The 23,887-nt window shown below is 50.9% G+C and overlaps 1 protein-coding gene across 2 annotated transcripts in view; it reads left to right on the top strand.

Moving 5' to 3' along the window:
* Positions 1 to 1,428: 1,428 nt before the first annotated feature.
* Lrrc38 (leucine rich repeat containing 38) overlaps positions 1,429 to 23,887 on the top strand; it is a 32,162-nt gene continuing 9,703 nt past the window's right edge. For both annotated transcript variants that reach the window (XM_074081306.1, XM_020187824.2), the window contains exon 1: positions 1,429 to 2,837. In XM_074081306.1, the coding sequence (XP_073937407.1) occupies positions 2,195 to 2,837 (643 nt within the window). In that variant the 5' untranslated portion in view covers positions 1,429 to 2,194. The remainder of the gene's footprint in view (positions 2,838 to 23,887) is intronic.

A 23,887-nucleotide genomic window follows, 5' to 3' on the forward strand; every position in this document is an offset into this window, starting at 1 on the left:
TTAATCAAAGTCACCGATGACTGCCAGTTAAAGTTTCTGCTCAGCACAAAAGAACTTGTGTGACCAATGAGTTCACTGCCAAGAATTGCAGCATTTACTCCAGATGACCTACTCCTAGGTCAAGGCCACTTATCACCAGACTTTGAAATTTTGCAAAGGCATTATCTTCAATAGACCCAGGCTCAGAAGTCCCCACTGAGTGGCCTGTGAAAGATTCTGTGGCCAGTGTGGGGTCAAGGCCACACCCGGGGTCCTGACTCATAAGGAGTGCTGCAGCCAATCAGAGCCCTTGGCCAGGAAGGCCAGTGTGCATACTCACTCCTGCAGGCACACCGGTGCACACCGGCAAGACAGCAGCCCAACCAACACAGGGGTCATAAGGCAGTGTGGCTTAGGGCTCACCCAGCAATGGTGCTCCTCAGCAGTGAACCAAGCCAGAGATTGGAAAAGTGCAATCAATCATGCCAGAGTCTGGAGGGCCTGAGGCCGACATGTTTATTCTGCCACCTGCCTGCACTTTGGATGGCTCTTCAGCAGTGCATCTCTCTGACCTGCTCTTTCACTCAGTCTGGGAACATTCAGACCACTCCCCCAGCATTTCCTCTTCAACAGAGTGAGACTAGAGTAGGGGACTGTGCCCCTGAAGCTGGGGACCCTGGGAAAGTGGGGACATAGGCAGGGGACAGGAGGTCTGGCTTGGTGGTTTGAGTATAAGTGGAAGAGTTGCTAACGTCAAAGCCTCCCTTTCCTTTGTTCCTCCCCAGGGCTCCAGCAAACACTGTCCCTTTGGAGTCCTTGGCTGTGTCCCAAGGCTCAGTTGCTTGATCCCAGGGCTCAGAGGCATCAGCGGTCTGTACCTTTGGAAAAAACTGGGGGCTTAGCTTTGGGACTTGAGAATTGCAGGCTCTGCCAATCCCCAGCAAGGCCAGAAGCCAGGGCAGGGTCTCTGAGAGCCTGTTGTGAACAGCTGTTCCTGAATTATTTTGGTCCTGGAGGAGCTGGTCAATTCCAGGGTATTTGGACCAAAATAGCCAACAGCAGGACACCCCCTCAGGGGTGTGTGGGGTCCTCTCCGTGGAGAAGTTACTAAAATGGGGTTAGGTGGAGAGAAAGGGGTTTGGCTTGGGGGATGGGGAAGATGGTGAGGAGTGAACTCTCCTGCCAATGTCTCAGGCCAGCCTCATCCCCTCCTGGTTCTCCTTTCAGCCTTGGCACCTCCCTGATCAAAGCCAGGGTTGGGGGTGGGTTGATAATTTCCAAACATCAGTTTTTGACTCCCTAGTTTTCAAGTAGGGCTGGTGAGATCCACAGATAATAATCTGTGCCCATTTCACAGATAATTCTAATCGGGTTCAGAGAAACAGAGGCGCTGGTCCTGGGCCACACAACTCATGCACCATAGTTCCTCTTGGTTAGGCCTCAGTCAGATCGGCGGTAGATCCCTGCCAGGTGCGTGTCAATTCCACCCTGGATCTCTGGGCCAGCATGGAAAGTGCTGACTGGCCCTGGCTGTCCTTTGGGCCCTGGCAACCTCCAGCCTTGCTCACCCTCCTCTTTCCTGACATGAGTCAAGTACAGGAGGTAGTAGGGAGAAAGAAAACCCAGGTAACCGGGAACCCCAAACGAACTCAGATCGGCACCTCCTGGAGGGGACTTGAAAGCCTGCGGGGATTATCTAGGGTACACAGCAAGCGTGACCCAGGCCGGCTCACTTTGGTTACAGGAGTGGCGCGCTCTGATCGCTTTGGTACCAGGCAGACAACAGGGTGCGGGGCGCATGCCCCGTACACGTATACGCCCTATGGAAACGGCTCCAGGGCTAGGTAACTGAACTTGGTGGTCCAGTGCCGATGGCCAGGTCCGTGCGACAGGTCTTTCTGGGCAACAGCCGCTGGGCTAGTTCTGCAGCCCCCGCCTCTGCTCCGGGATTTTCCAGCGGGTTAATTTCCTGTGCCGGCAAATCCTTTTGCAAGCGCCTCCCGGCTCCCTCCCCGCCTCTCCCTCCTCCCTCCCTACCGCCCGGGTCTGTCTGCTGGGTGCTCCGCCACCCCCGCGCGCCGGGGCGCACGCCCTCCCCGCCCCGCTGCCCTCGGGCTTCCAGTGTCCGGCAGCCGGGGCTCCGCTGCGCCGCCGCGCGCCAGGATCTAGCGGAGAGCCGCGTCCACGTCGCCGCGTGCGGCCCGGGCCCTCGGCCATGCGCCCCCGCGACCCTCCCCGCCGCCCTACTAGCCCAGCTGCGGCGCTCGGGCTCTGCAGCCTCCTGCTGCTGTTCCGGTCCGGGCACGGGTGCCCGGCGGGCTGCACCTGCACCGACCCTCACACCGTGGACTGCCGCGATCGCGGGCTGCCCAGCGTGCCCGACCCCTTCCCCCTGGACGTGCGCAAGCTGCTAGTGGCCGGCAACCGCATCCAGCAGATCCCCGAGGACTTTTTCATCTTCTATGGCGATCTGGTCTATCTGGACTTCAGGAACAACTCGCTGCGCTCTCTGGAGGAGGGCACGTTCAGCGGTTCAGCCAAGCTCGCCTTCCTGGACCTCAGCTACAACAACCTGACCCAGCTGGGCGCTGGCGCCTTCCGCTCGGCCGCGAGGCTGGTCAAGCTGAGCCTGGCCAACAACCACCTGGCCGGTGTGCACGAGGCCGCCTTCGAGACCCTGGAGTCCCTGCAGGTGCTGGAGCTGAACGATAATAACTTGCGCAGCCTCAACGTGGCCGCCCTGGCCGCCCTGCCCGCGCTGCGCACAGTGCGCCTGGACGGGAACCCGTGGCTCTGCGACTGTGACTTCGCCCACCTCTTCTCCTGGATCCAGGAGAACGCGTCCAAACTGCCCAAAGGTGAGCCAGGAGGTTGGACTGGCTGGGGTGCGGGAAGGAGCAGGGATGGGCTACGGATTGCCACAGCCCTGAATCTGAGTGTAACAGGCTCTGGGTTGGGCCTGGAGGAGGACACCTGGGGGCTCAGCAGCAGCTGCCCTGGCTGACAGGAGCACTGGGTGTACCTCTGGAGGTTTCCCAGTGTGAACTTTTCCTGGATTTCTGCTGGAAGGGGGCGTGGAGGGGCACATCCAGAATTTTCTGCAGGTTTTTGGTCTCAAGGCCGGTCTTCTTCCCTTTTTCCTTCACCAACTTACTTTGCCAAATCTTGGACCTGTGGGCTCTGCACCAGCCGCGGTCATGGTCATCTCAGGAGGCTTTGAGCCGATGGCAGGTGGAGGTGGGTTATTTATGGGTCCTTCTAGGTGGAAGGCACCCTACTGCATGTCCCAATATGGGACACACGTTCTCAGGGTTGTCTGGTAGCCTCTAAACTGGTCTCTCTGCTCCGTGGGCCAGTTTGCTCTTCTGTCTGTGGGGTGAGCAATAGTCCCTGTGAGGGCTAAAAGCAGCCCCTGGGAGCCAGTCATGCATGATTTATAGTTCTGTGGCTTTTCAGCCCAGACGTTGAAAAAAAGTGGAACAAAAGCCTTGCAGCCTGGTGCCGTCTTTGCTGTCCCGGTGTGTCCCCTCCCAATGGCAATGTGGATGTACACACACAGTTGACAGAGAGGAACACAAGTAGCCCTGCAGGAAGGAAACAAAGGTAGGGTGGAGGAAAGGAGGGGACCCCAGTATCCATAGGGATGTCAGTTAGGACAGTTGGCAGATGATGTCCTTGCCCTGGGTGGATTCCAGCTTCCACTGGTGAGTCTGGGAGCATCAGCCCACAGTGACCCTCAGAGCCAGATCCTTCTCCCACCTGCCCCCAAGGTTTTGGTGGAATTGGAACCAGCTCTGCAAAGCGCACATTGTAAAAGCTGACATCTACACAAATGTGCTTTTGCTTTCTCTTTATTCCATTTATGGGGAGCTCAGATGCTGCTCTGTGTGTAGAATGTCTGTGTCCACTTATCATGCCACATGGTCATGGCACCCTCTCTGTACCTCCAGGTGGCTTCTACCCCACTAGTCAGTTCCCTGAATTGGTACTTTCACACTGGGCTGGCTCTATCATGTGAGCAATTCCTAAAAAGATCTGGTCTGCAAGGTGCAGAGTCCCCCAACTTCAAACTTTGCCCTTATTCTCCTGGCTGACTCCCAGGATTTTCGAGAAGACTGACAGCAATGACCTGGTGAAGACCTCACTGGGGACAGGGACCATCTTGCTTCTGGTTGGTCCTGCCTTTGCGTTTGTTGTTGCTGGCATTATCACCCCTCCGCATTTTGGTTAGGTTGGGGTAACTGGCTCCCAGTGAGGGCGAAGGTGTTCTGGAGTGGGGAACCTGGAGTTCAGTCTCAGTTCTGCTGGGGGTGGCTGGGACGTTGAACAGGTCATTTATCACTTTAGTGCCTCAGTTTCCTGATCTCTAGAGTCCTTGAGTTGGCCTCTGAGATCTCCATAGAGACCCAGATTGGAGTCTCTGAAGTCATGGGTTTGAGTCCTGGCTTAAAGTCTGAAGACTCAGAGTAGGTTACGTAAGGCTTTTGAGCCTCACCTTCCTCATTTGTGAAATTGGAACACAGTAATGAATGCTGCGTAGTCCGGCTGACCGGTAGTTGTCAGGATCAAAAATGCAGTGATGTAAGTGAAAGTACAGTGCAGCGTGAATGCAAGCTCTTCCTCCTCCACTGTCACATAAGTTCAGACTCAGAGCAGGGGACAATGTCAGGGCCCTGGGGAGAGAATGTGGCTGGGGAAAGACTGGTGTCATCCAGCCAGGAGAACATGGAGGCAGCTGGAAGAGACCTCCCAGAGTGCAGAGCCAAGGACAGCTCTGGACTTACTGCACTGCCCATTGCGTGGGGCCAGACCAGTGTCCCCAGACTGTGAACTAAAGGTGGGGTGAGTGATGGAGGACCTGGTCCAGACCTCTAGTGAGAAACTGAAGTTCAGATCTGGACTTGGGTTTATGCTCTTGAGTGAGGCCTTGACCTCTCAGTCTGAATTCAGAATATAGTGACAATGTTCTCCACCACGTTTGCTGTGATGTTTAAATTCGATCATGGGTTGCTCAGTAGATATTAATCCCCCTTTCCTCCTCCTGCATTTGTGCACCTTCTTATATTTAAAATTTAAAAATGTAACTGACATACTATGATTATACATATTTTTGGGGTATTTGATACATACACACAATGGATAGTGATCAAACAAAAGTAATTACCATTTTCATCTCCTTAACCATTTATTATTTCTTTGTTCTGGGAACCATCAAACTCTTTAGTTCTTTATAAAATATTTAATAGGTTGCTGTAAGCTGGAGTCACCCCACTGTGCTGTAGAACCCTACAACACATTCCTCCTATCTAGCTGAATTTTGCCACCCATTATTTGCCATCCCTCTATCCCCCTCCTCTCTCTCCCATTCCTAGGCTATGCCTTTCACAGAGTCTAAGACCAAGTGCATAAGACTCAGTCTCTGTCACTGAGGGGTCCCCTCCGCCCTTTGGTGGTGTTGGGGCTTGAACTCAGAGCCTTCGTGCATGCTAGGCAAGTGTTCTACTACTGTCCTACATGGCTTTTTTTTTTTACAGTACTGGGACCATGTGGATCCCGGTATTCTCATCTGTAAAATAGGGGTGCTATAGCACCCACTTGAAGAGGTTTCTGGGAGGAGAGGGGGTTATTTTTGAAGGACTTAGAACAGTAGCTAGCTCACGATAGGGGCAGTGTTAGTGCCATCTTGATTGTCTTGTTGTAAGTAGGAGGTCAGTGAAGTCATGGAGTGAGTTGCCCAAGGTCACGTAGAGTAAAAGCAGAGATGGGGGATGCACCAGGACCTCTGGGCTCCCAGTCCGCTCCCCACCATGCTGACCACCCATTTTCTGCCAAAGAAAATCAGGCTCCATCTGGGTCCAAGCCCTAGGCTTTCTAGGTGGGTCCTCTGCCTCCCAGGGAGGAAATTAAAGTCAGAACAAAGAGGATGGCAGCATCTCCGGCCTTGCCTTTCCCTCACCTCCTCTGCTCTCCCCTGCCACTTGACCCCCGCCCTGTCCCCAGAGAGGCAGGAGGAGCCAGAGCTTCTTCCCTGTGACCTTGACTAGCTCCACGGTTGCAAAGATGTGCTGTCTGCCAGGTGAGCCTTCCCTTGTGGCCATAGCACCAACGGGGAGCATTCAGCCAGAACCAGCCACCAAGGGGAGGACACGAGAGGCCTTCTGGTCCCCTCTGCCCAGGCTCCTTCACTGGGTCTGAGGCCTGAGAAGAAACTGCCCCAAGGAAGGGAAGAGTGCAAGGAGATTCCAGGATATCCAATGGTCTTTTAGCAAAGCCAAACCAAAACCACCACCCAAGCAAACTCCCATGGCACCCAGTTAGTGTGGAATTTCAGATCAATGACAAACGTTTTAATGCATAAATATTACTGTCATTGATCTGAAATTCTGTAATAATTTGGCATCCTTTTATGTTTGTTTGTTTTTAAGACAGGGTCTCACTATGTAAGCCAGGCTGGACTTGAACTCATGTTCCTCCTGCCTCAAACTCCAGAGCTGGGATGATAGGTGTGTACCACCACTCCCAGTTTAGGCATTCTGTATTGTACCTGGCAGACCTATCACCTATCTGATGGGTGTAAGGCACTTTGTAGTTTACAAGTGCTGTCTCTTTTAACACAGCAGTCATGCCTGGAAGACACCTTTACTACAGTTTACCCAAAAGAAACAAATGAAGTGCAAGGAGGTGAAGTGTGCTTCACAAGTCCCTATAGTTACTGGGAGAAGTGAGATTGAACTCTGGAGCATCCAGCCCACACCTGATCCTTCTGATGCTACCCCTCCCCCAGCCTTCAGTTCCCTTGGGTGACAGAGGGCTCCTTCCTCTTTCCAGCCCCAGGTTCTGTACCTGGTCTGATGGCTTTCCTGTGAGATATTAGGGTCACAGACAGTTAGGGACAGTGGGTGGCCAAGGGGACAGAGATGTTCTCTCTTTAAGTAGATAGGGCTCCAGACAGATCTGGAAGCCACAGAACTCAGAAATCATTCAGGTGACAGGCCAGGGTAGAGAGAGAGAGGGAGGAGGGTCTGGAGGAGACCAGGAAGCAGGAGCTGTGATGGCACCCTTGTCACAGACACAATGATCTTTAAAGCCTTTCACTGTCACATCTCCTGGTACAGTAGCCTGGCAAGTAGACAGGAAGTAAAGCCACAGGAACAAGGTGTCATCCCTGAATCCCTCTGGGAGATTGGTTGAAATGCAGGTTCCTGGGCCCCAGCCCTCTTGGGTGAGCACCTGGGAGTGGGGCTGAGGATCACAGTGTCACAAGCCCATGTCTCCAGGGGTTTCCTATGCATACATAGGCCAGGGGACTGCACTGCAGAGGGAAGGGCTTTCTGCTGCTTCTGTGGCTCCATAACTCACTAGCTGTGGAACATGTTCTCTGGGCCTGTGATTTTTCTTTTGCAAACAAAAGAGTATGGGTAGGAAGATGAGAGGACTTGTTCCAAGTGTACATTCTGTGGCTTTAAGGGAAGGGAATATTATCCTGGTTTTACAGATTGGGAAGTTGAGGCCTGGGGAGGCCAGGGGTCCTCCAAAGACCCCTTTGGGAATTCAGGGAGGACTGTAGTCTCTGTGCAGCAGGTGGAGGCAGCAGAGCACCTAGCCAAATCGGGACTCTGAGCTCATGGGCGGTGATGCTGTCACAGCATGAAGGGACTGGCTGCTTGCTGTCCCCAGCCTTGGTCCTGGAGCCATAGTGGAAAAGGGCCAGTGGGTTGAGAGACAGAATCTAGTTGACTCTGTGCTTTGGAAGTCCTTGGAACAAGTGACACAGCCCACACCAAGCCAGAGAGCTCTTTGCAGGATAGGGGGCAGGCAGGTCTCGGGGTGAATTTGCCCAGGCCCCTCTTCCACCTCCCTATCTAGTCATGGTCACATGTGGTGGGTGGTCTTAGCCTACAGTACCAGGGAAGAAATGTGAGCTGAGTCTCTTGCTCTGTGTCCTTGACACATACAGGTATGAAAGATGAGGCTAGCAGGAGGATGGAATTAAACACCTGTGCAGTGCTCAGCTAGCAGCCTCCGGGTGGGGGCAGCCTCCTAGAAAGACATTAGAAATGCTCTTAGCTTCCAGAGTTCAGGGAGAGGGGCCCCTCTGGGCACCCCATATGGGCAGGATCCTTCCAAGAAGGGGCATCATGGCAGGCAGGGGGACTCATAGAGTCTTGACGTCCTGGAGCCCAGTCCCACCTCTGAGTAACTACTCCCCTCTCTGGATGTCAGACCCTGTGAAGCCTGACTTGGTCAGGTGCATGGGGATTTCTTGTCTGACTGACAAAACAATTGCAGACAAAGGGACAAAAGCCAATGCCTGCCTGAGGTCATGTGGGTACTTCCTCCTTGATGGTGCCAAGGTGACTCTTTTTCCTTCTAAAAAATAAAAACATTTTCTTTCCCTGATTATAAAAATTACAGGCTTCTGTGGACCAGGGAAACATGGACAAGCGCTATGAAGAAAATAAAGACAGCTATCAAAACCCAGAATCCCACTGCTGTTACACTTCTGTATTTTATTCCAATTTTATTCTGACACACACACATAGTTGTAAACAAATTGGTAGATGTTTTACTATGCATTGACGTACTGCTTTTTCCTCTTATTGAGTTTTGAGAGAAACTGTGATTACAATTCTTAGAAAACTTAAATTTGGGGACTGGGGGTATGACCTCAGGGCTTCACATTTGCAAAGCAGGCATTCTACCTTGAACCATGCTTACATTCTTTTTTGGGGGGTGCAGGACAGGGTTGGCCTCATTCTTGCTAGATAAGCACTTTATCACTTGAGCCACACATATGGCCCTTTTTATGTTTATTTTTCTCAAAGAATCTTCGTTTTGCCCAGGGCCAGCCTCAGACTGAGATCCTCCTACCTATGCCTCCCTTATAGCTGGGATTACAGATTATGGTTGGCTTGTTTGTTGAGATGGGGTCTGACCGACTTCTTTTTTTTTTAATGGAAAATTCAACTTTTAATGGCTGTGAGAATAGGTTCTTTTACAGATATATTAATTGAACCTGTCTCCTATTGTTACAATGGTGGCTTGTTCCCATTTATTTTTGTGGATAAACAGTGCTGAGCTGACCCTCCTCCTGCAAGTAAGCACCTGACTATTTCTTTGCAGAGGAAACACAGGGTGAGAGTCTACGCTTTTTGCCCCGGCTATGTGTTTGCCTAGAGAGCTGGCACAGTTAGCAGAGTTGAGTTCTCACCACACCTTTCCTGGCTTTATGAATTACTTCTAAAACGTTCACACACTATGGCATCTCCTTGCTTTAATGTGCACAGTTGCTCCCAGTCCAGCATTCCGTGTGTATTTATGCTCCCGAGGGAATTGTGTTCTCTGGCAGAGGTTTCCGGGCAAGAGGCCTCCCCGCTGCTTTTGATGTGTCTATGCATGTTGTGTATGGCACAGGCTACTGTGTTTTCAGATTGTCTCTCAGAGGTAAGTCACTGGGGTGTCACCTCTCTCACCATTACTCGTGTCCAAGGGCTGGGTGTCAGCTTTTCTGGGCACTATGGGCTGGAGTTCTGATGGAAAGCCACCTGCTCGCACGACCTCAGGTAACCTCAGTGAGCTGCCTGGCTCACTCCCTAGAGATCCCAAACATGGGATCTTTCTGAACATGGTATTCATCACTGTCAGTTAACTCCAAGGAGCATTGCATTGCTGGACAACACAGGACAATGGAGAGACAGTCTTGGGGGGACACAACTGGGGATCTGCTCTGGAGAGGAACATGTCACCATTAGCTGCAGCTGACCCTAGTCTCAAAGGGTTGAGTCCTTCCAGCTAAGTGGCCTCCCAGTTCCTGCTGTCTCTGCATCTTGGGATCACCAGTGTTGTTTGGGGTGACAAGGGACTTTGGGTGGGCTGAAGCTGATCAGGTGCACCAGGACATGCTGGTGGCAGTGAGGCCTTGGACATACGTGTTCATGGTTTTGTGAGTTGAATCATATCCTGATCACAGCCAGCGTGAGAACCCAGCAGGACACTGCTTTTAGTCTTGGGAGCTCATGGGATGCAATGTCCCTGTCTGGGTTGCTGGTGTTACTGGTTCCTGGGGTTCTTTTTCCCTCCTCCCTCCTTCCCTCTCTATTCCTTTCCTTGACTTCACTGCCTGTCTGTCCTTCTTAGCCTCCAGGCCCCTCTCTCCAGGTTCCGAGGCAGGGTCAGGAGTCTGCCTTGTGTCATGTCAGGTCCTGTACTAACTTGAGGACCACAGCTAACTTGAGGACACAAAAAACTGTCTTGTTCCTCCTCGAATCTTAAGTGACTAGTCCAAAAAACATACAGCATGTTTGGAGATCTTCTGATGGCTCCCATCACACTTTAGGACAAGTCCAGCTCCCCCCGACCCTGCCACACACACATGGCAGACACCTTCCATGTCTCCCTCCTCCCACCCCTGCTGCACCAGAGCCTCCTTCTGTCCTTGGAACAAGTGAGCACCAGTGTCCAGTTAGGGCCCCTGGGCTGGAGCTCCCTCTGCCTGGTGAGCTGCCTCCCAGGCGGTCAAATGACTGCTCTTTCTCGCCCAACTTCTCCTCCTCGCAGATCCTTCCCAGACCATCCTAGTCATCAGTTACTCCTTACCGCGTCCCCCTACTGTATTTGTGTCAACACACTTTGGTGCTCCAAACCTTTGGTCCCCAAACCTTCTCCCGCTACAGAGGACATCAGCAGCTCACTGCTGCCAGCCATGTTCTGTGTCCCAGGGTCCCAGTGGGGCAGTGGGTGAGCAAACAGGTGAGCTCACATTCCTGAGGGCTGTTGGGGTGGACCAAGACTACTGGCCTTGCTTTTGTCCCCTTCAAATGCCCCACACCAATTCTAGCCAGCAGAGAATGTTGAGGTCACTGTTCAGTGCTGTGGGTTCTCAGGCTTTCTCCCTCAGATCTATAGATCCCATGCCTAACCCCCCACCCCCTCTCAGAGCCTTTGGTCTCTGCTGTGAAGGGGGATAGGCCAGTTGCCCCTGCCCCGTGGCCAGTGCCATGCTGGCAAGCTGAAGGAGGCTGAAGACATGGCTGGAGCGTGTGGCTTCTCCTCTGCAGAGCCAGCAGGAGGGGCTGGGGGCGGGGGCTACACAGACCTCCATTCAACCTGCTAAGCTGGATATTATTCATTCACAAAAACTGACACTAACCCCATGTGGCTGGAGCAGAGAGCAGAGCTCTTTGTAAGAACTCAGGGGTGCTGCTGGGAGCGCTCTGTCTCAAACAGTGGAGCCCTAGGCAATCCTGGGATTGAAATTGGTAGGGTGCTCACAGGGAGCACAGCACACACACACTCTCTCAATCTCTCTCTCTAACTCTCTCTCTCTCTCTCTCTCTCTCTCTCTCATCTCTATTTCTCATGCTGTCTTTATCTTCTCTCCATGGACTGGGGGGTGTCCTCTACCTTCCCATCTACTTGGTAAAAACTCCGTCTCCTCCCTGCTGCCCCACTCCATTCCAGGGACCAGCTGAGGCTGGCCTGGTGAGACTGCTCCCTGTAGGAGGCTCTGTCTGGCTCCATCTGAGGGGTGTGTCTCTCTTGGTGTGTCAGCTTAGTTCCTGGCAACTACTGTGTACAGAAACTTTCTTGGGTCACTGTGGGTATAGGGTGAGGTGCAGGGAGTGGCATAGAGAAAGGGCTGGGCAGGCCACCCTCCAGGTGTCCATGACACCAGCTATGCTTTCAGTTAACTGTATGGTGGCAAATAAGTCCCTGGATGTGACTGGGCCATACTGTCCCCTTGGTCAAACACAGGTGACAGTTATCATATGACCACCTGGGAGGCTGGAGACAATGGGACACCAGGGGATTCCCTGACCAGCAGCCTGGGAAGTGGTGGAGTGGAGCTGAGAGGTGCTGGCAGGACTTGCTGTGAACACAGATAGGGCAACTCCAGTGGATGCTCAGATGTATGGGATGTAACCCATGAGTCCTAAAGTGGGTGGGATTTGTCAGCCACTGTGGATATCTATCTGGTTGGTTCCAGCACTTCTGTAATTTGAATAGAGGTAAAATACTCTGTACTTTGAGCTGTTACTTGTTTACTTATTTATTTTATTTTCTTGAGATAAGGTGTCACTGTAGCCCAGACTGGCCTGGAACTCTCAGTCCTTCTGCCTTAGCCTCCCAAGTTCAGGATTACAGGCCTGAGACACCATACCCAGCTCTGCAACTTAATTTTAGATTTTGTTTTTCCTTCTGTGCTAGGGATTGAACATGCATGCTAGAGATTGAACACATGCTAGGCAAGTGCTCTACTACTGAGCTCCATCCCCAGCCTGTTTTGAGTTATTTAGAAGAAATTGAGGGGGGCTTGTAATGGGGCAGGACCTTTGTTAGCACAGTAAAATGACAAGACAGTGGTTTATAAGCCATCAACTCTCTCGATGACACTGAGCAAGAACCATATGGGAGTGACAGGGCAGCAGGCCACAAGGACTGCTTGGTGATGGGAAACCCAGTTCTAGATTTTCATGAGTGTGGGTGGAGTCAGAGTAAATGTTCATTAGTAGGCAGAGACAGAGAGGTGGAGGAATCAGGGAGGAGCCAGTGCCTGGAACAGGCAGGCCTGGGAACCAGGGGTAAGGAAGATGTAGTGTGTCCCATAGGAAGAGTGTGGAAGGAGGTGTAGCCTAGAGACCAGTAGCCATTGCAGTTTGACTTTATGGTCTGACAATCTATAGACTTTATTTTAGAACTGTTTAAGGCTAAGGGAACTTAAACCAACAGTAGAAAATTCCCGTATACCACCTGCAACCCTCCCAGACCCAGTTATTCATGGCTTGCATTATTGTGGTACTCCTGCTACAATCTAATACCAGGTATCAGTTTGTGTGAGTGGTCTCTCTGTGTTGTATAACTTCTGTGTCTTGTCAAATGGAGAATGTTTGGGTGTTCACCATCACAGTATCATACAGAAGAGCTTTGCTTCCCCCACAATCCCCTGTGCTCCCCTTCTCACCTTTCTCACCTCCTTCCCAAGATCCTTGGTAACCACTGGTCTTTGTACTGTCTTGAGTTTTTGCCTTTTCTAAGATGTCATTTCCTTCCTTCCTTCCTTCTTTCCTTCCTTCCCTCCCTTCTTCCCTCCATCCCTCCCTCCCTCCCTCCGTTCTTTCCTGTGTGCTTTCCAGTGTTTACACAATGGACATGTACCCTGTGCTCTCCTTCCAGCTTTTTCTTTCAGTGTCACACACGTGTGGATGAGTACACACACTGACCACTCGCAGCCTCCCTTATGATTACCCTATGGATTGGGAAGGCTGCGCACAGTTCCTGTCTAGCTGCCTCTCCAGGTCATGTAACTGCCCTTTCGGGCATCTCTGAACTTCATCCTCATTAACCCCTTGTTAGACTCACTGCAAATGACCACTGTGTCCTGTTGGAAGGAGCCCCTGTAGATTCCTGAACAAGGAACGACTGCCAGGGTTTGGCATGGGTTAGATTGTGTTCACATTAACTAACCCTAAATACCTCACAATGTGCCCTTGCTTGGGAATACGATGGCTGAAGATCTCATTAGTTGAGATAATTAGGGTAGTCCCTAATATGACTAGGTTCCTTATGAAAAAGGTGATTTGGATGCAAAGACAGACACATGCCCAGAGAGATGCGTGTGAAGACAGACTAGGGTGAGGATTTACAAACCAAAGAGTCAAAGCTATCACCAGCTATGGCAGAGGAAGGACAAATACGAACAGATTATCCCTGTAAGCCCTCAGAGAGAACCACTCCTGCCACACTCTTGATTTGGGGTTTCTAGCCCTCAGAGCTGTGGGGCCCCATGTCTGTTTAGAAGCCCCAGTTGGTGACACTGTTGCAGCAGACACAGAAGACATTTAAGGGGATAATGGCAGACTCACTCTGGCAGAGGCAGGGGATGGATGGGTCAGAAGGCCCCAGAGTGGCTGGGGATCAAACCCAGGGCCTTATGCGTGGGAGGTATGCCCTCTACCACGGAGTCCCAACCCTCAGATTTATGATGTCAATATGAATTGTTGTATTTGGTTTGCATTTGGGGAAATCAACACTGAAGGCACAGACTGAGCTCTTGGTTTGCGGTGGGGGTCGCCCCTGCTAGTGGGCTTCATTCATCAGGTATCTGCTATATTCCAAGCTCTAAGCTGGACACATAATTTTAGATTCTCTGATAGCCACATTTCAAAAAGTCAAATAAGCCAGTCAGATGAATTTTGATATTTTATTTAGTCCAGTATATCTCAAATGTTATTTCAACTTGTAAGCAATAGAAGAAGTACTGATGAGGTATTTTCCATTCCTTTATTCTTACCAAGACTTCAAAGCCATCCCATTTTATAGGTGAGGAAGTCAAGACACAGACAGGTTCGTGTAACGTGGCCAAGGTCACAGGGTAAGAAGTGGCAGAGCTGAGATGCAGCCAAGAGAGAAGGGCTCTAGGGCTTTTGTCATTGACCATTCTGTGGACCCTCAACTCTCCTATCAGAAAGTAGAGTCCTGTAGCCATAAACCCTTCCCCTTGGGTTCATAGTTTTAGGTGCAGAGTCAAACTTAGTCACTGGATCTTCCTGACTGTGAATCTTGAGTTCCAGAGGTGTAAATCGAAGGTGACTTGAGCACATTCATGGAAATTATAGTAGACAAAATACCTGCTGAAAACAAATCTGGCTCCTCCCTCTGCTCATGAGAGCTGTGCCTAGAGCTATGACCCCTCTGCCTGCCCATGGACATCAGTTCATGCCATCTTCTGCTCCCAGCTCCCAGCAACTTTCACATCATTAAGGCTAGGCAAGTGCTCTACCATTGAGCTACACCTCCAGCCCCCCAGCGTCTCACGCTACTCAGGAGGCAGCGATCAGGAGGATTGCGGTTTGAAGCCAGGCCAGGCAAATAGTTTGAGACCGTATCTCAAAAAAACCTATCACATACAAAACAAGAGCTGGTGGAGTGTCTCAAGGTGTAGGCCCTGAGTTCAAACCCCAGTACTGCAAAAAAAAAAAAAAAAAAAAAGGAAAGAAAAAGAAAATGTGCTGGGTGGCGGTGGCTCACACCTGTAATCCTAGCTACTCAGCAGGCAAAGATCAGAAGGATCATGGTTCAAAGCCAGCCTGGTGAAGGCCCTGAGTTCAAGCCACAGTACCGAAGGGAAAAAAAAAAAGAAATAAAAAAGAAAGATACTGTCAGCATTTGGAGAGTAGTAAGTGTAGATATGCATAGTCTGAAAATTCATGTCTAACTGTCAAAAGCAGAGACTTGGGAGAATGAGAACATGGTCCCTGTCCCTAGATGTCTAAGGGACAGTCATCTTGGAAGATGGACCTAGGGTTGGAATAACAACAAAATAAATTTTGACGCACCATAAAGAGGAGCACCTAGCCATTAGGGTTCTGAAACCGGACTACAAGGGAGGTGGTGAGGTGACCATCACTGGGGACTTCAAGCAGAGGCCACAGGGGCACCTTCCAGTGGGGCTGCAGGGAGCATTGGGTATCAGATATGGTGTCTCCTGGGTGCTCCAGGTCTTTGATTCCAACTTTGTGGGACTCCTTCATCTTATCCTGGCTCTGCTGGCCAAGCGGGCAGGTCTTGGAGGATGGACCAGTGAGCACAAGGTCCAGTGGCTGACCGTGCCTTAGTGCCCACAACAGCCACCCACTTCTCTCCCTTCCCTTCCCCTCCCTTGCTCAAGCTTCTTTCTGAGCCTGAAGAATCAAAACTCCTAAACCATGTGACCGGGAAAGAAACATAAGCGTTGCACAACTCAGGTCTTACTCTGTTCCTACCTGATCCTCGCTGGAAACGAGATCACCCACCAGAATCAGCTTCTGAACATGCAATGTGCACATTCCATTCACGTCCAGCTGCCTGTGGGCTAGGACACCGACCTTCTGTGGCCTTCCCTGTGAGACCATGTGGCCCAGCCCTGTAGATCCATCAGGGCCATCATTGCTATGAGTGCCCCCAGACTCGTTCATGGCTACTCGTCACGCTGCTCCGTGTGCCAGAGAGGCCAGCTCTGGGATCTTGTCACTGTGCACTTGGTAACCTCTTGAATCTCATTTCAGGCTGAGCACAGTGGCTCACGTCTATAATCCCAGTAACTTGGAAGGCAGAGATTGGGAGGATTGCAGTTTGAAGCCAGTCCAGGCAAAAAAGTTAGCGATCAATAAGTAGGGCCTGGTAGCACAGGTCTGCCATCCCAGCTATGCAGGAGGCATAGGCAGGAGGATAGCAGTTTCAAGGTCATCATGGGCAAAGGTAGTGACAAGACTTTGTCTCAAAAATAAACCATAAACAAAAGGGCTGGGGCTGTAGTTCAAACAGTAAGTGCTTGCCTCACAAGGCCCTGGGTTCAATCCCCAGAACCACACCCACACACAAAAGAAGGTAATCCCTGCAGAGCGCTGAGCACATTGCCTAGGACACAGAAAGTACATAACAGGCGCCACTGCTGTCATCCCCTGCGGTGAGCTGATCAGTGTCAAACTGGTGCTCAGAGCACCAGAGGCTCATCTGAATCTCAGTGTGGTGTCTTTGAGGTAAATGGAACTGAGTGTGGGGACACCCAGCCCCCAGGCACTTCTCTGTCGCCCTGTGACCTGGGGATATGTGAATTTCTTTTCACTGCTGGAACAAACGACCAAACCCTGAGGAGCTGTTCTGAGATTTCCTCCCACTGGCCTTTCTAGAAGTTTCTCTCTCTCCAGAGCACCAACACCAGACACAGGTTGGGCCCCTGGTACTCAGCCTGGGCCCAACTCAGTGTTTGTTACTAATGTCTGAGATGGTGGTGGTTATAAAAATGGAAGAGGTGGACATGACAGAGGTCATGGACCATACCCCTTACCTATGGTGCAAGAGGTGGTGGTGAATGGCAGAGGCCCATGGTGCTGGTTGTGGACATGGTGGGGGTGGTAGAAATGGTGGAGATGAGGCCAGGCACATGTCTGTAATCCCAGTGTTTGGGAGGCTGGGATTATAGATTTCAGGTAAGAAGACCAAAAGTTCAAGGCCAGCCTGTGCTAAATAGTAAGACCTTGTCTCAAAAAAAAAAAAAAAAAAAGAAAGGGTTGGGGGAGGAAGGGAAAGAGGGAGGGAGGAAGGAGGAAAAGAAGGAAGGAAGAGAGGGAAGTAAGAAAGGAAAAAGGGAAGGAAGGAAGAAAGGAAGAAGTGGTAGGGGTAGACACAGGTGATGTGGACACCATGGTTGGGTCTGTGGTGGTGGCAGAAATAGAGGAGGTAGACATTGTATTAGTGTGGACACTGTAGTTATGAATGTGGCAGTTGCTGTAGAAATGGTGGAGGTAGACACCATGGTGGTGTGGACACTGTGGCTGGGGACGCGGTAGGGGTAGAAGCAGCAATGGCAGAGATGGTCAAGATGGCAGCAGTGATGGTGACATTGGTGGCAATGGTGGAAACTCACAGCCACCTTCCTTGGAATAGCATTGTCAGCCTTCCATGCCTACCCCCCCACCCAGCTTGTCACCCTTCCAGGGAGACACCACACCAGGAAACCTACACTGGGTTCTGTTCATTTTCCACGTCTGTGTGTGTGACTGAGACTGATGTCCTGAGATTAGGGGTGGGAGCCATGCTGGGTAGAACCTAAGCTACCATACTGTCCCTTCCAGAGAGAACCAGGATGAGCTAGGATGAGCCCTTGACCTGATGCTGCACAGGCGTCTTCCTCTTCGAGCAATCAGCTTATTATTTAATCAGGCAAAGTGTCTGCCGGCCGCGACAGGGAGGGTAATTGGGAATTTTCCCCGAGCAGCAGTCGATACCTAATGAAAGTAATGGTGGAGAACAGAGGTTAGCACTGTAGGAAATTAGAGCCTGTGTTCCCTGACACCCCTGCCCTGGAGCAGGAGCAAGGCCTGTGGTGCTTCTCACATGCCTCCTTATCCTCTGTGGCACAAAGCAGCTGCAGCAGCTACCATAGCATATTCACCTCCCCCAGGTACTCACAGTGAGTTAAGAACAAGGTACCTGGCCAAGTGCTGATGGCTCATGTCTGTAATCCTAGCTACTTGGGAGACTGATATTGGGAGGATCGAGGTTTGAGGCCAGCCCAGAGCAAAATGGACTGGGTGTGTGGCTCAAGTGATAGAGTCCCTTCTTTGCAAATGTGAAGCCCTGAGTTCACAGACCTCAATCCCACAAAAACAACAATAACAACAACAAAAACATGGTATCTAGAAAGAGCTACTCAGGGAATCACAAGACCTGGGTTCCAGTCCAGACTCTGGGTGACCTTAGACAAATTGCCTGACTTCTCAGGGCCTCTCAGAGGGAGGTGGGAGGGAGGGAGAGTAGCAGGTATCAAAGGTGCCTTCAGATCTAATCTTCTATGATGTGCGAAAGCATAGAGAGCCACCGTGGAGTAAAAGACCTGGAAGCTGCTGTTTCCTTGGCATTCATTTTAGAATCCTGGGAGGCAGACAGGGAAGAGGGGGATCCATCCATCCAACACCGGCTGGAGTCTCTTACCCCAGCAAGGGGCAAGCAGAAGATGCAGTGGCTGGGAGGCCTGAGCTCCTGCCAAGAGCAGTGGAACCAGTGCCGGGGGTTCCTGGAGAGCCCTCCATGTCTGTCCTTCCCCAGGGTGGGTCAGGGAGAACCCACCTCCCCTAGGAGTTGCAGCCCAGCAGTGAGGTGGAGGATGGGGGTGGGCTGGACCCACTGCACTTGCTCAAGCCCTCCTTGTCACCAAGGCCTCTTGCACCTTGCAAAGGTCACATCACAGGTCTTGGGCAGGCAGTTCACAGAAGGACAAATCCAAGGAGCCAATGAGGTCACAGTACAATGTGAGCTGGTAATCAGAGAAATGCAAAATGAAGCCACGTTAGACTTTTTTTTTTTTTTTAATTGCTTACCAGGTTGGCAAAGGTGAAAGAGTGACCAGGAACTTACAGGCCAATTTCAACTGGAAATAAGAAAGTACAGGGATGACCAGAGCCGCCTTGCTTCTAGTGAAAAAAAAAAAATGCTGGAGACATGAGGGGACTGAGTTCAAGCAGTACTCAATAAAATACCCCACAGCCATTAAAAGTGGTATTTCATAGCTGGGCATGGTGGCGCCTACCTGTAATCTCAGCATATGGGAGGCTGAGCCCAGGAGGATCGTGGAGTCCAGCAGGGACAACATTGGGAGACCCTGTCTCCAAAAACCAAAAAAATGTATTTATTTATGATTATATTTGTGGAATGGGAAGATGTTCCCAATATGGTTATCCAACACAGTGGTGGGGAGTGATTCTCCTTGGCGGATTTATGGAGACATAGACCCAGGAAGGCAACTCAAAAGTTGTAAACCAACATATGTGTTTATGGGTTCTTTTACTGCTTTCTTTTTATTTCTGTCTTCTTGGGGTATGTACAGGCTTTGCCTAATAAGTGGAATGAGGAAAACAAAGATGTATCTTTAACCACAAAAGTGCTGAGGAGAGCCTGCGGTGATAGGAGACCGGGTCGGGGGAATGGCCCCAGAGATCCCTGGCTGCAGCCTGTGTTGGCGAGAGGCTGGGCTGGGCGTGAGAGATTAATCTCAATCCACCATCTGCTGTGTCACCGTCTATTTCTAGGATGAGAGCTCTTCACCCTCTCCACTCAGGTGTCAGCTGCTGAGGACAAGTCATCAGTCAAGAGCAGGGAACCTGTTGGGGGGAGTGACAGGCGGGACCCTGAATCACCGGGCAGGAGCGAGGCACCTGGCTCTCCTGAGTGTGTCCCGGTGGGGAAGGAAGAGGTGGTTATAGAGGAGGAGCTGTGGGCCCTGTGCCAGCTGGGCCAGAAGGAGATGGAGCTCACTGGTTTGGGGACATGGTGAAGAGCCAACACAAGTGCGAGGGGTGGGAAACACTTCCTGCCAGCCGAGCTGCCCATCAGATTGTTTGCACCAGGAGGGGAGGTGTGGACTAAGCTGAGTCTTCACTGCTTCCCTGGATGCTGTGGCCCTGGCTGGGCAGTTAGGTGATTTGTGACTGTGGGACAGAGGCTACAGGACAGGTCAGCTCATCCTTGAACTGCATTTTATATAATCCATCAGTGGGACCTGGAGAGTGAGCAAGGGGTCCAGCTCTGGCTAATTATTGCAAGGATGTCATCAAACTCACAAAACCAAAGAGAAGGCTGGAGAAGCAGGCTCAGAAAGGAACAAGCAGCCGGGCGTGGTGATACATGCCTGCAATCCTAGTACTTGAGAGGCTGAGGCAGGAGGATCATGAGTTCCAGGCTAGCCCAGGCTTCCTAGGGAGAACTTGTCTCAAAACAAAACAAAACAAAAAAAACCAAGGCAGCTCTGGGAGCCTAGTGAGAAGAATACCATTGATGGTCTCCTGGGTGGGGCTGCTGGAACAAATAGCTCTAGTCACTGTTTGGGTCTGAAATTGGTCTCCTGACCCAGATTGACGCTGGCCTGGTGTGGCCATGTTCTGACTTCTGGCCAGGAGAGGGCTGTACACTTGAAGCAAGTTGTACCAAGACCCTCAGTGGGTGAGAGGTGATTGCCCTCAAAGAAACCTGGAAGTATCCATTACTGAGGAGAGAGGGAAGGTGAGAAGCCATAGGGCAGCAGGGGACGATGTCATAGATACCACCAGGAGGGGGTGAGTTGTGACCCCCAAAAGATATGTCAAGTCTTAGCCTCTGGTGCCTGTGAAGGTGACCAGATTTGGAGAGTCTTTGCAGATATGACTAGTGTTAACGACCTGAAGATGAGACCATCCTAGATTGAGGGGAGAGCTGCCCCCATCCAGTAACAGGTGACCTTGTAAGAGAGAGGCTGAGGGAGACCAGAAAGATACAGACACAGAGCAAAAAGCTACATGGGCAGAGAGAAAGCCAAAGTGACTCAGCCATAAGCCAAGCAATGTCAGGAGCCACCAGAAGCTGGAAGAGGCTGGAAGGATTCTCCCCAGGGTCCTCAGAGGCAGCCCAGCTCTGCAGACATCCTGATTCTGATTTTAAAATTCTGGCCTTCAGGATGGGCTCCAGGTGGCTCATGCCTACAATCTTATCTACTTGGGAGGCTGAGATCAGGAGGATCACAGTTTGAGAACAACCTCGGCAAATAGTGTACAAGATTCTCATCTCCAAAATAACCAGAGCAAAACGGACTGGAGATGTGGTGCAAGTGGTAGAGCAGCTACTTTGCTAGTGCAAAGAAGTCCTGAGTTCAAATCCCAGCCCACCATACAAATTCTGTCCTCTGGAACTGTGAAAGAATACCTTTGTTTTACACTTCCCAGTTTGTGGTTTGTTACAGCAGCTCTAAGAAGCTAATACTGCCTTTGTAAGGACCTTGTAATGTTTTTTCCACAGATGGCTGTGCACGCAGGTAGCCACTGGACATTGTGTGGGTTCAAGTTTACTGTGGAGCTTCAGTGTAATTATATCACTCTTGGGGCTTGGTTGGCACCCAGCAATCTCTTGAGCAGGGATTGTTAAGGCAACAGGGGAGTGTAATGACTCATTTAATCAGCCTGGGATCTCAGTTTGTGCTTTGCCATTCTTGGCTGATAACTTCAAGTTATCCAGCAAGAGATCAGTCTCTCTGTGAGGGAGATGGTCTGGGAAGCTCTTTGTGGCTACACATCTAAGCCACATTCTCTAATCCTACCTTTATTCACACATTCATTCAAAAGTAGTGTTGGCAAGCTGTGGGTACTGGAATACAGCAGACGAGACAACTCAAAGCCTGATGAACACATCTGACATTTGAATGGGAAGGTCAGGGAAGCAGAAAATAAACAAATTCTACATGCATGGTATGCCAGGTGGTGCTGAGGGCAAAAATAGATCCAGGTTAGGGTAGAGGTAGAAAATCATGGTGAAGGTTGGGAGAGTGGGGGCTTTAGAAGGGAGAAGGGATGGCCCTCTGCGAGTGTGACATCTGAGCAGAGGCTGAAGAAAGTGAAAGTGAAGCAGCCAGAGGGAATGTGCAAAGGCCCTGAGGCAGTCTGTGTTCAAGGTGTGTGAGGAACAGCAAGCCAAGCAAGGCAGAGTGGGGGTCTTGGGGGAGTATGGGTTTTAAATTTCATTACAAGAGAGTTGGGGAGCTCCTGGGGATGGAGTGTTGAGCAGAGAAATGATGGGATATAAGTTCTCTGTAAAAGATACATGCTGGCAGCCAAGGGGAGAAACCTGGCAGCCTGGAAGGTGGAGGCAGGAAGTAAAGAAGCTGGTAGCTTATGCTTTCCTGGATCCCATGCTTCTCGTTCACCCATCCGTCCATCCATCCATCCATCCATTCATTCATGCATTCATCCATTCATCCATCCATTCATTCATCAGTTCATCCATCCATCCAACCACCTATCCCCACCCACCCACCCATCTATCCATCTATTCATCCATCCATCTATTCATATCTCCATCCATTCATTCAATTCATCCATCCATCCACCCACCTACTCCCACCACCCATCCACCCATCTATTCATCCATCCATCCATGGATTCATTCATTCAGGAATCCATCAATTTATCCATCCATCCATCCGATTTATTCATCCATTCATCCATCCATCAATTCATAAATTTGTCCATCCATTCCTCCAACCACCCCCACCCACCCACCCATCCATCCATCCACCCATTCATTCATCTACTCATTCTCTCATCTATCCATCCATCGGTTCATTTATCCATTCATTCATTCACTTATCTGTCTGCCTTCCATCTGTCCGTCCATCCATCCATCCATCCATCCATTTATCCATTCATTCATTCATCCATCCATTCTTTCATTCAGTTCTAGACCCCAAGGGAGCTGTGGTGTATCCACCCTCCCAGTCATTGCTCTTATTTTTTCACAAGTCATCAGCAAGGAATGGGAGTAGGGCCTGGCATATGGGGTGAGCTCCCTGGGGAGGCAGAGAAATCACAAAAATGAATAGGTTCTTTTTTTCTGGGAAGAACCTATTGTGTCAATGTCTCTAGACTCCAGGTTTGAAGAAGCTTTCTACCAAACAAGTTGTATGGGTTTTGGAGGAGGGGATGGAACTGGGGATTGAACTCGGGGCCTAGTGCTTCAGCCGCTTTGCCAGTCTACAAGTTGTGTGTTTGAGTGGTAGTCCATGTAGCAAGGGTGTGGTTTCTTTTCTTTCTTTCTATTTTGTTTTGTTTTTTGAAGATAGCATCTCACCAGGAAGCACAGGCTGCCCTGGAGCTCATGATCCTCCTGAGTGCTGGAATTACAGGTGTGCACCACCTCACCCAGCCCAAGTGTGTGGCTTCTTCGCTTATAACCACAGGCCCACCTTCAGCACCCCAGTAAGGACAGTGCCCTAAGATTCTCATCACCTGGGCAGTTCTGTTATAAGTTACCACATACTAGTCCTGAGCAGGAAGGCATAGACCTCCCCCAGGAGGGAGTCAGATTTCTTGGAGGAGGGCTGAGTGAAGGAAGGAGGATCCAGAGAGCATTTGGGGAAGGCTCCCCAGTGGCAGTACTTCCTGGACTGAATATTGATCAGGAATTGGCAGACTCTCTGTAAAGGGGCAGAGAGTAAAATCTTTCAGGTCCTGGGGTTATGTGCTGTCTGTCCCAACTGCTCAACTCTGCCATGGTCAAAAGCAGCCATGGATGACACAAATCCATGGGCCTTACTGTGCACCAAGAAGTCGTTAATTACAAAAGTGTGGGAGAGGGGAAGGAAGGTGGAGGTGGCCCGTGGGTTGCCATTCATTGGCTGGCCTCTGATCTCAGAAAATGAGGACTCAGTCGTCGGCCACTGCGACAGGTAGAGGAAGTGAAGCAGGTAGTCGTCCCCAGTGGGGGTGGCCTCATTCCATCGGACAAAGGCCTGAACAGAATGGAAAGGCCAGCCCTCCATGAGTGAGGGGCTCTTCCTGTCTGGCTGCCTGGAGCTGGGTTGTCCATCCTTTCTTGCTTTTGGCCTTGAACCTGACTGTCAGGTCTTCGG

Source organism: Castor canadensis, chromosome 7 (genome assembly GCF_047511655.1).
Source record: "Castor canadensis chromosome 7, mCasCan1.hap1v2, whole genome shotgun sequence".
Classification (NCBI taxonomy): Eukaryota; Metazoa; Chordata; class Mammalia; order Rodentia; family Castoridae; genus Castor; species Castor canadensis.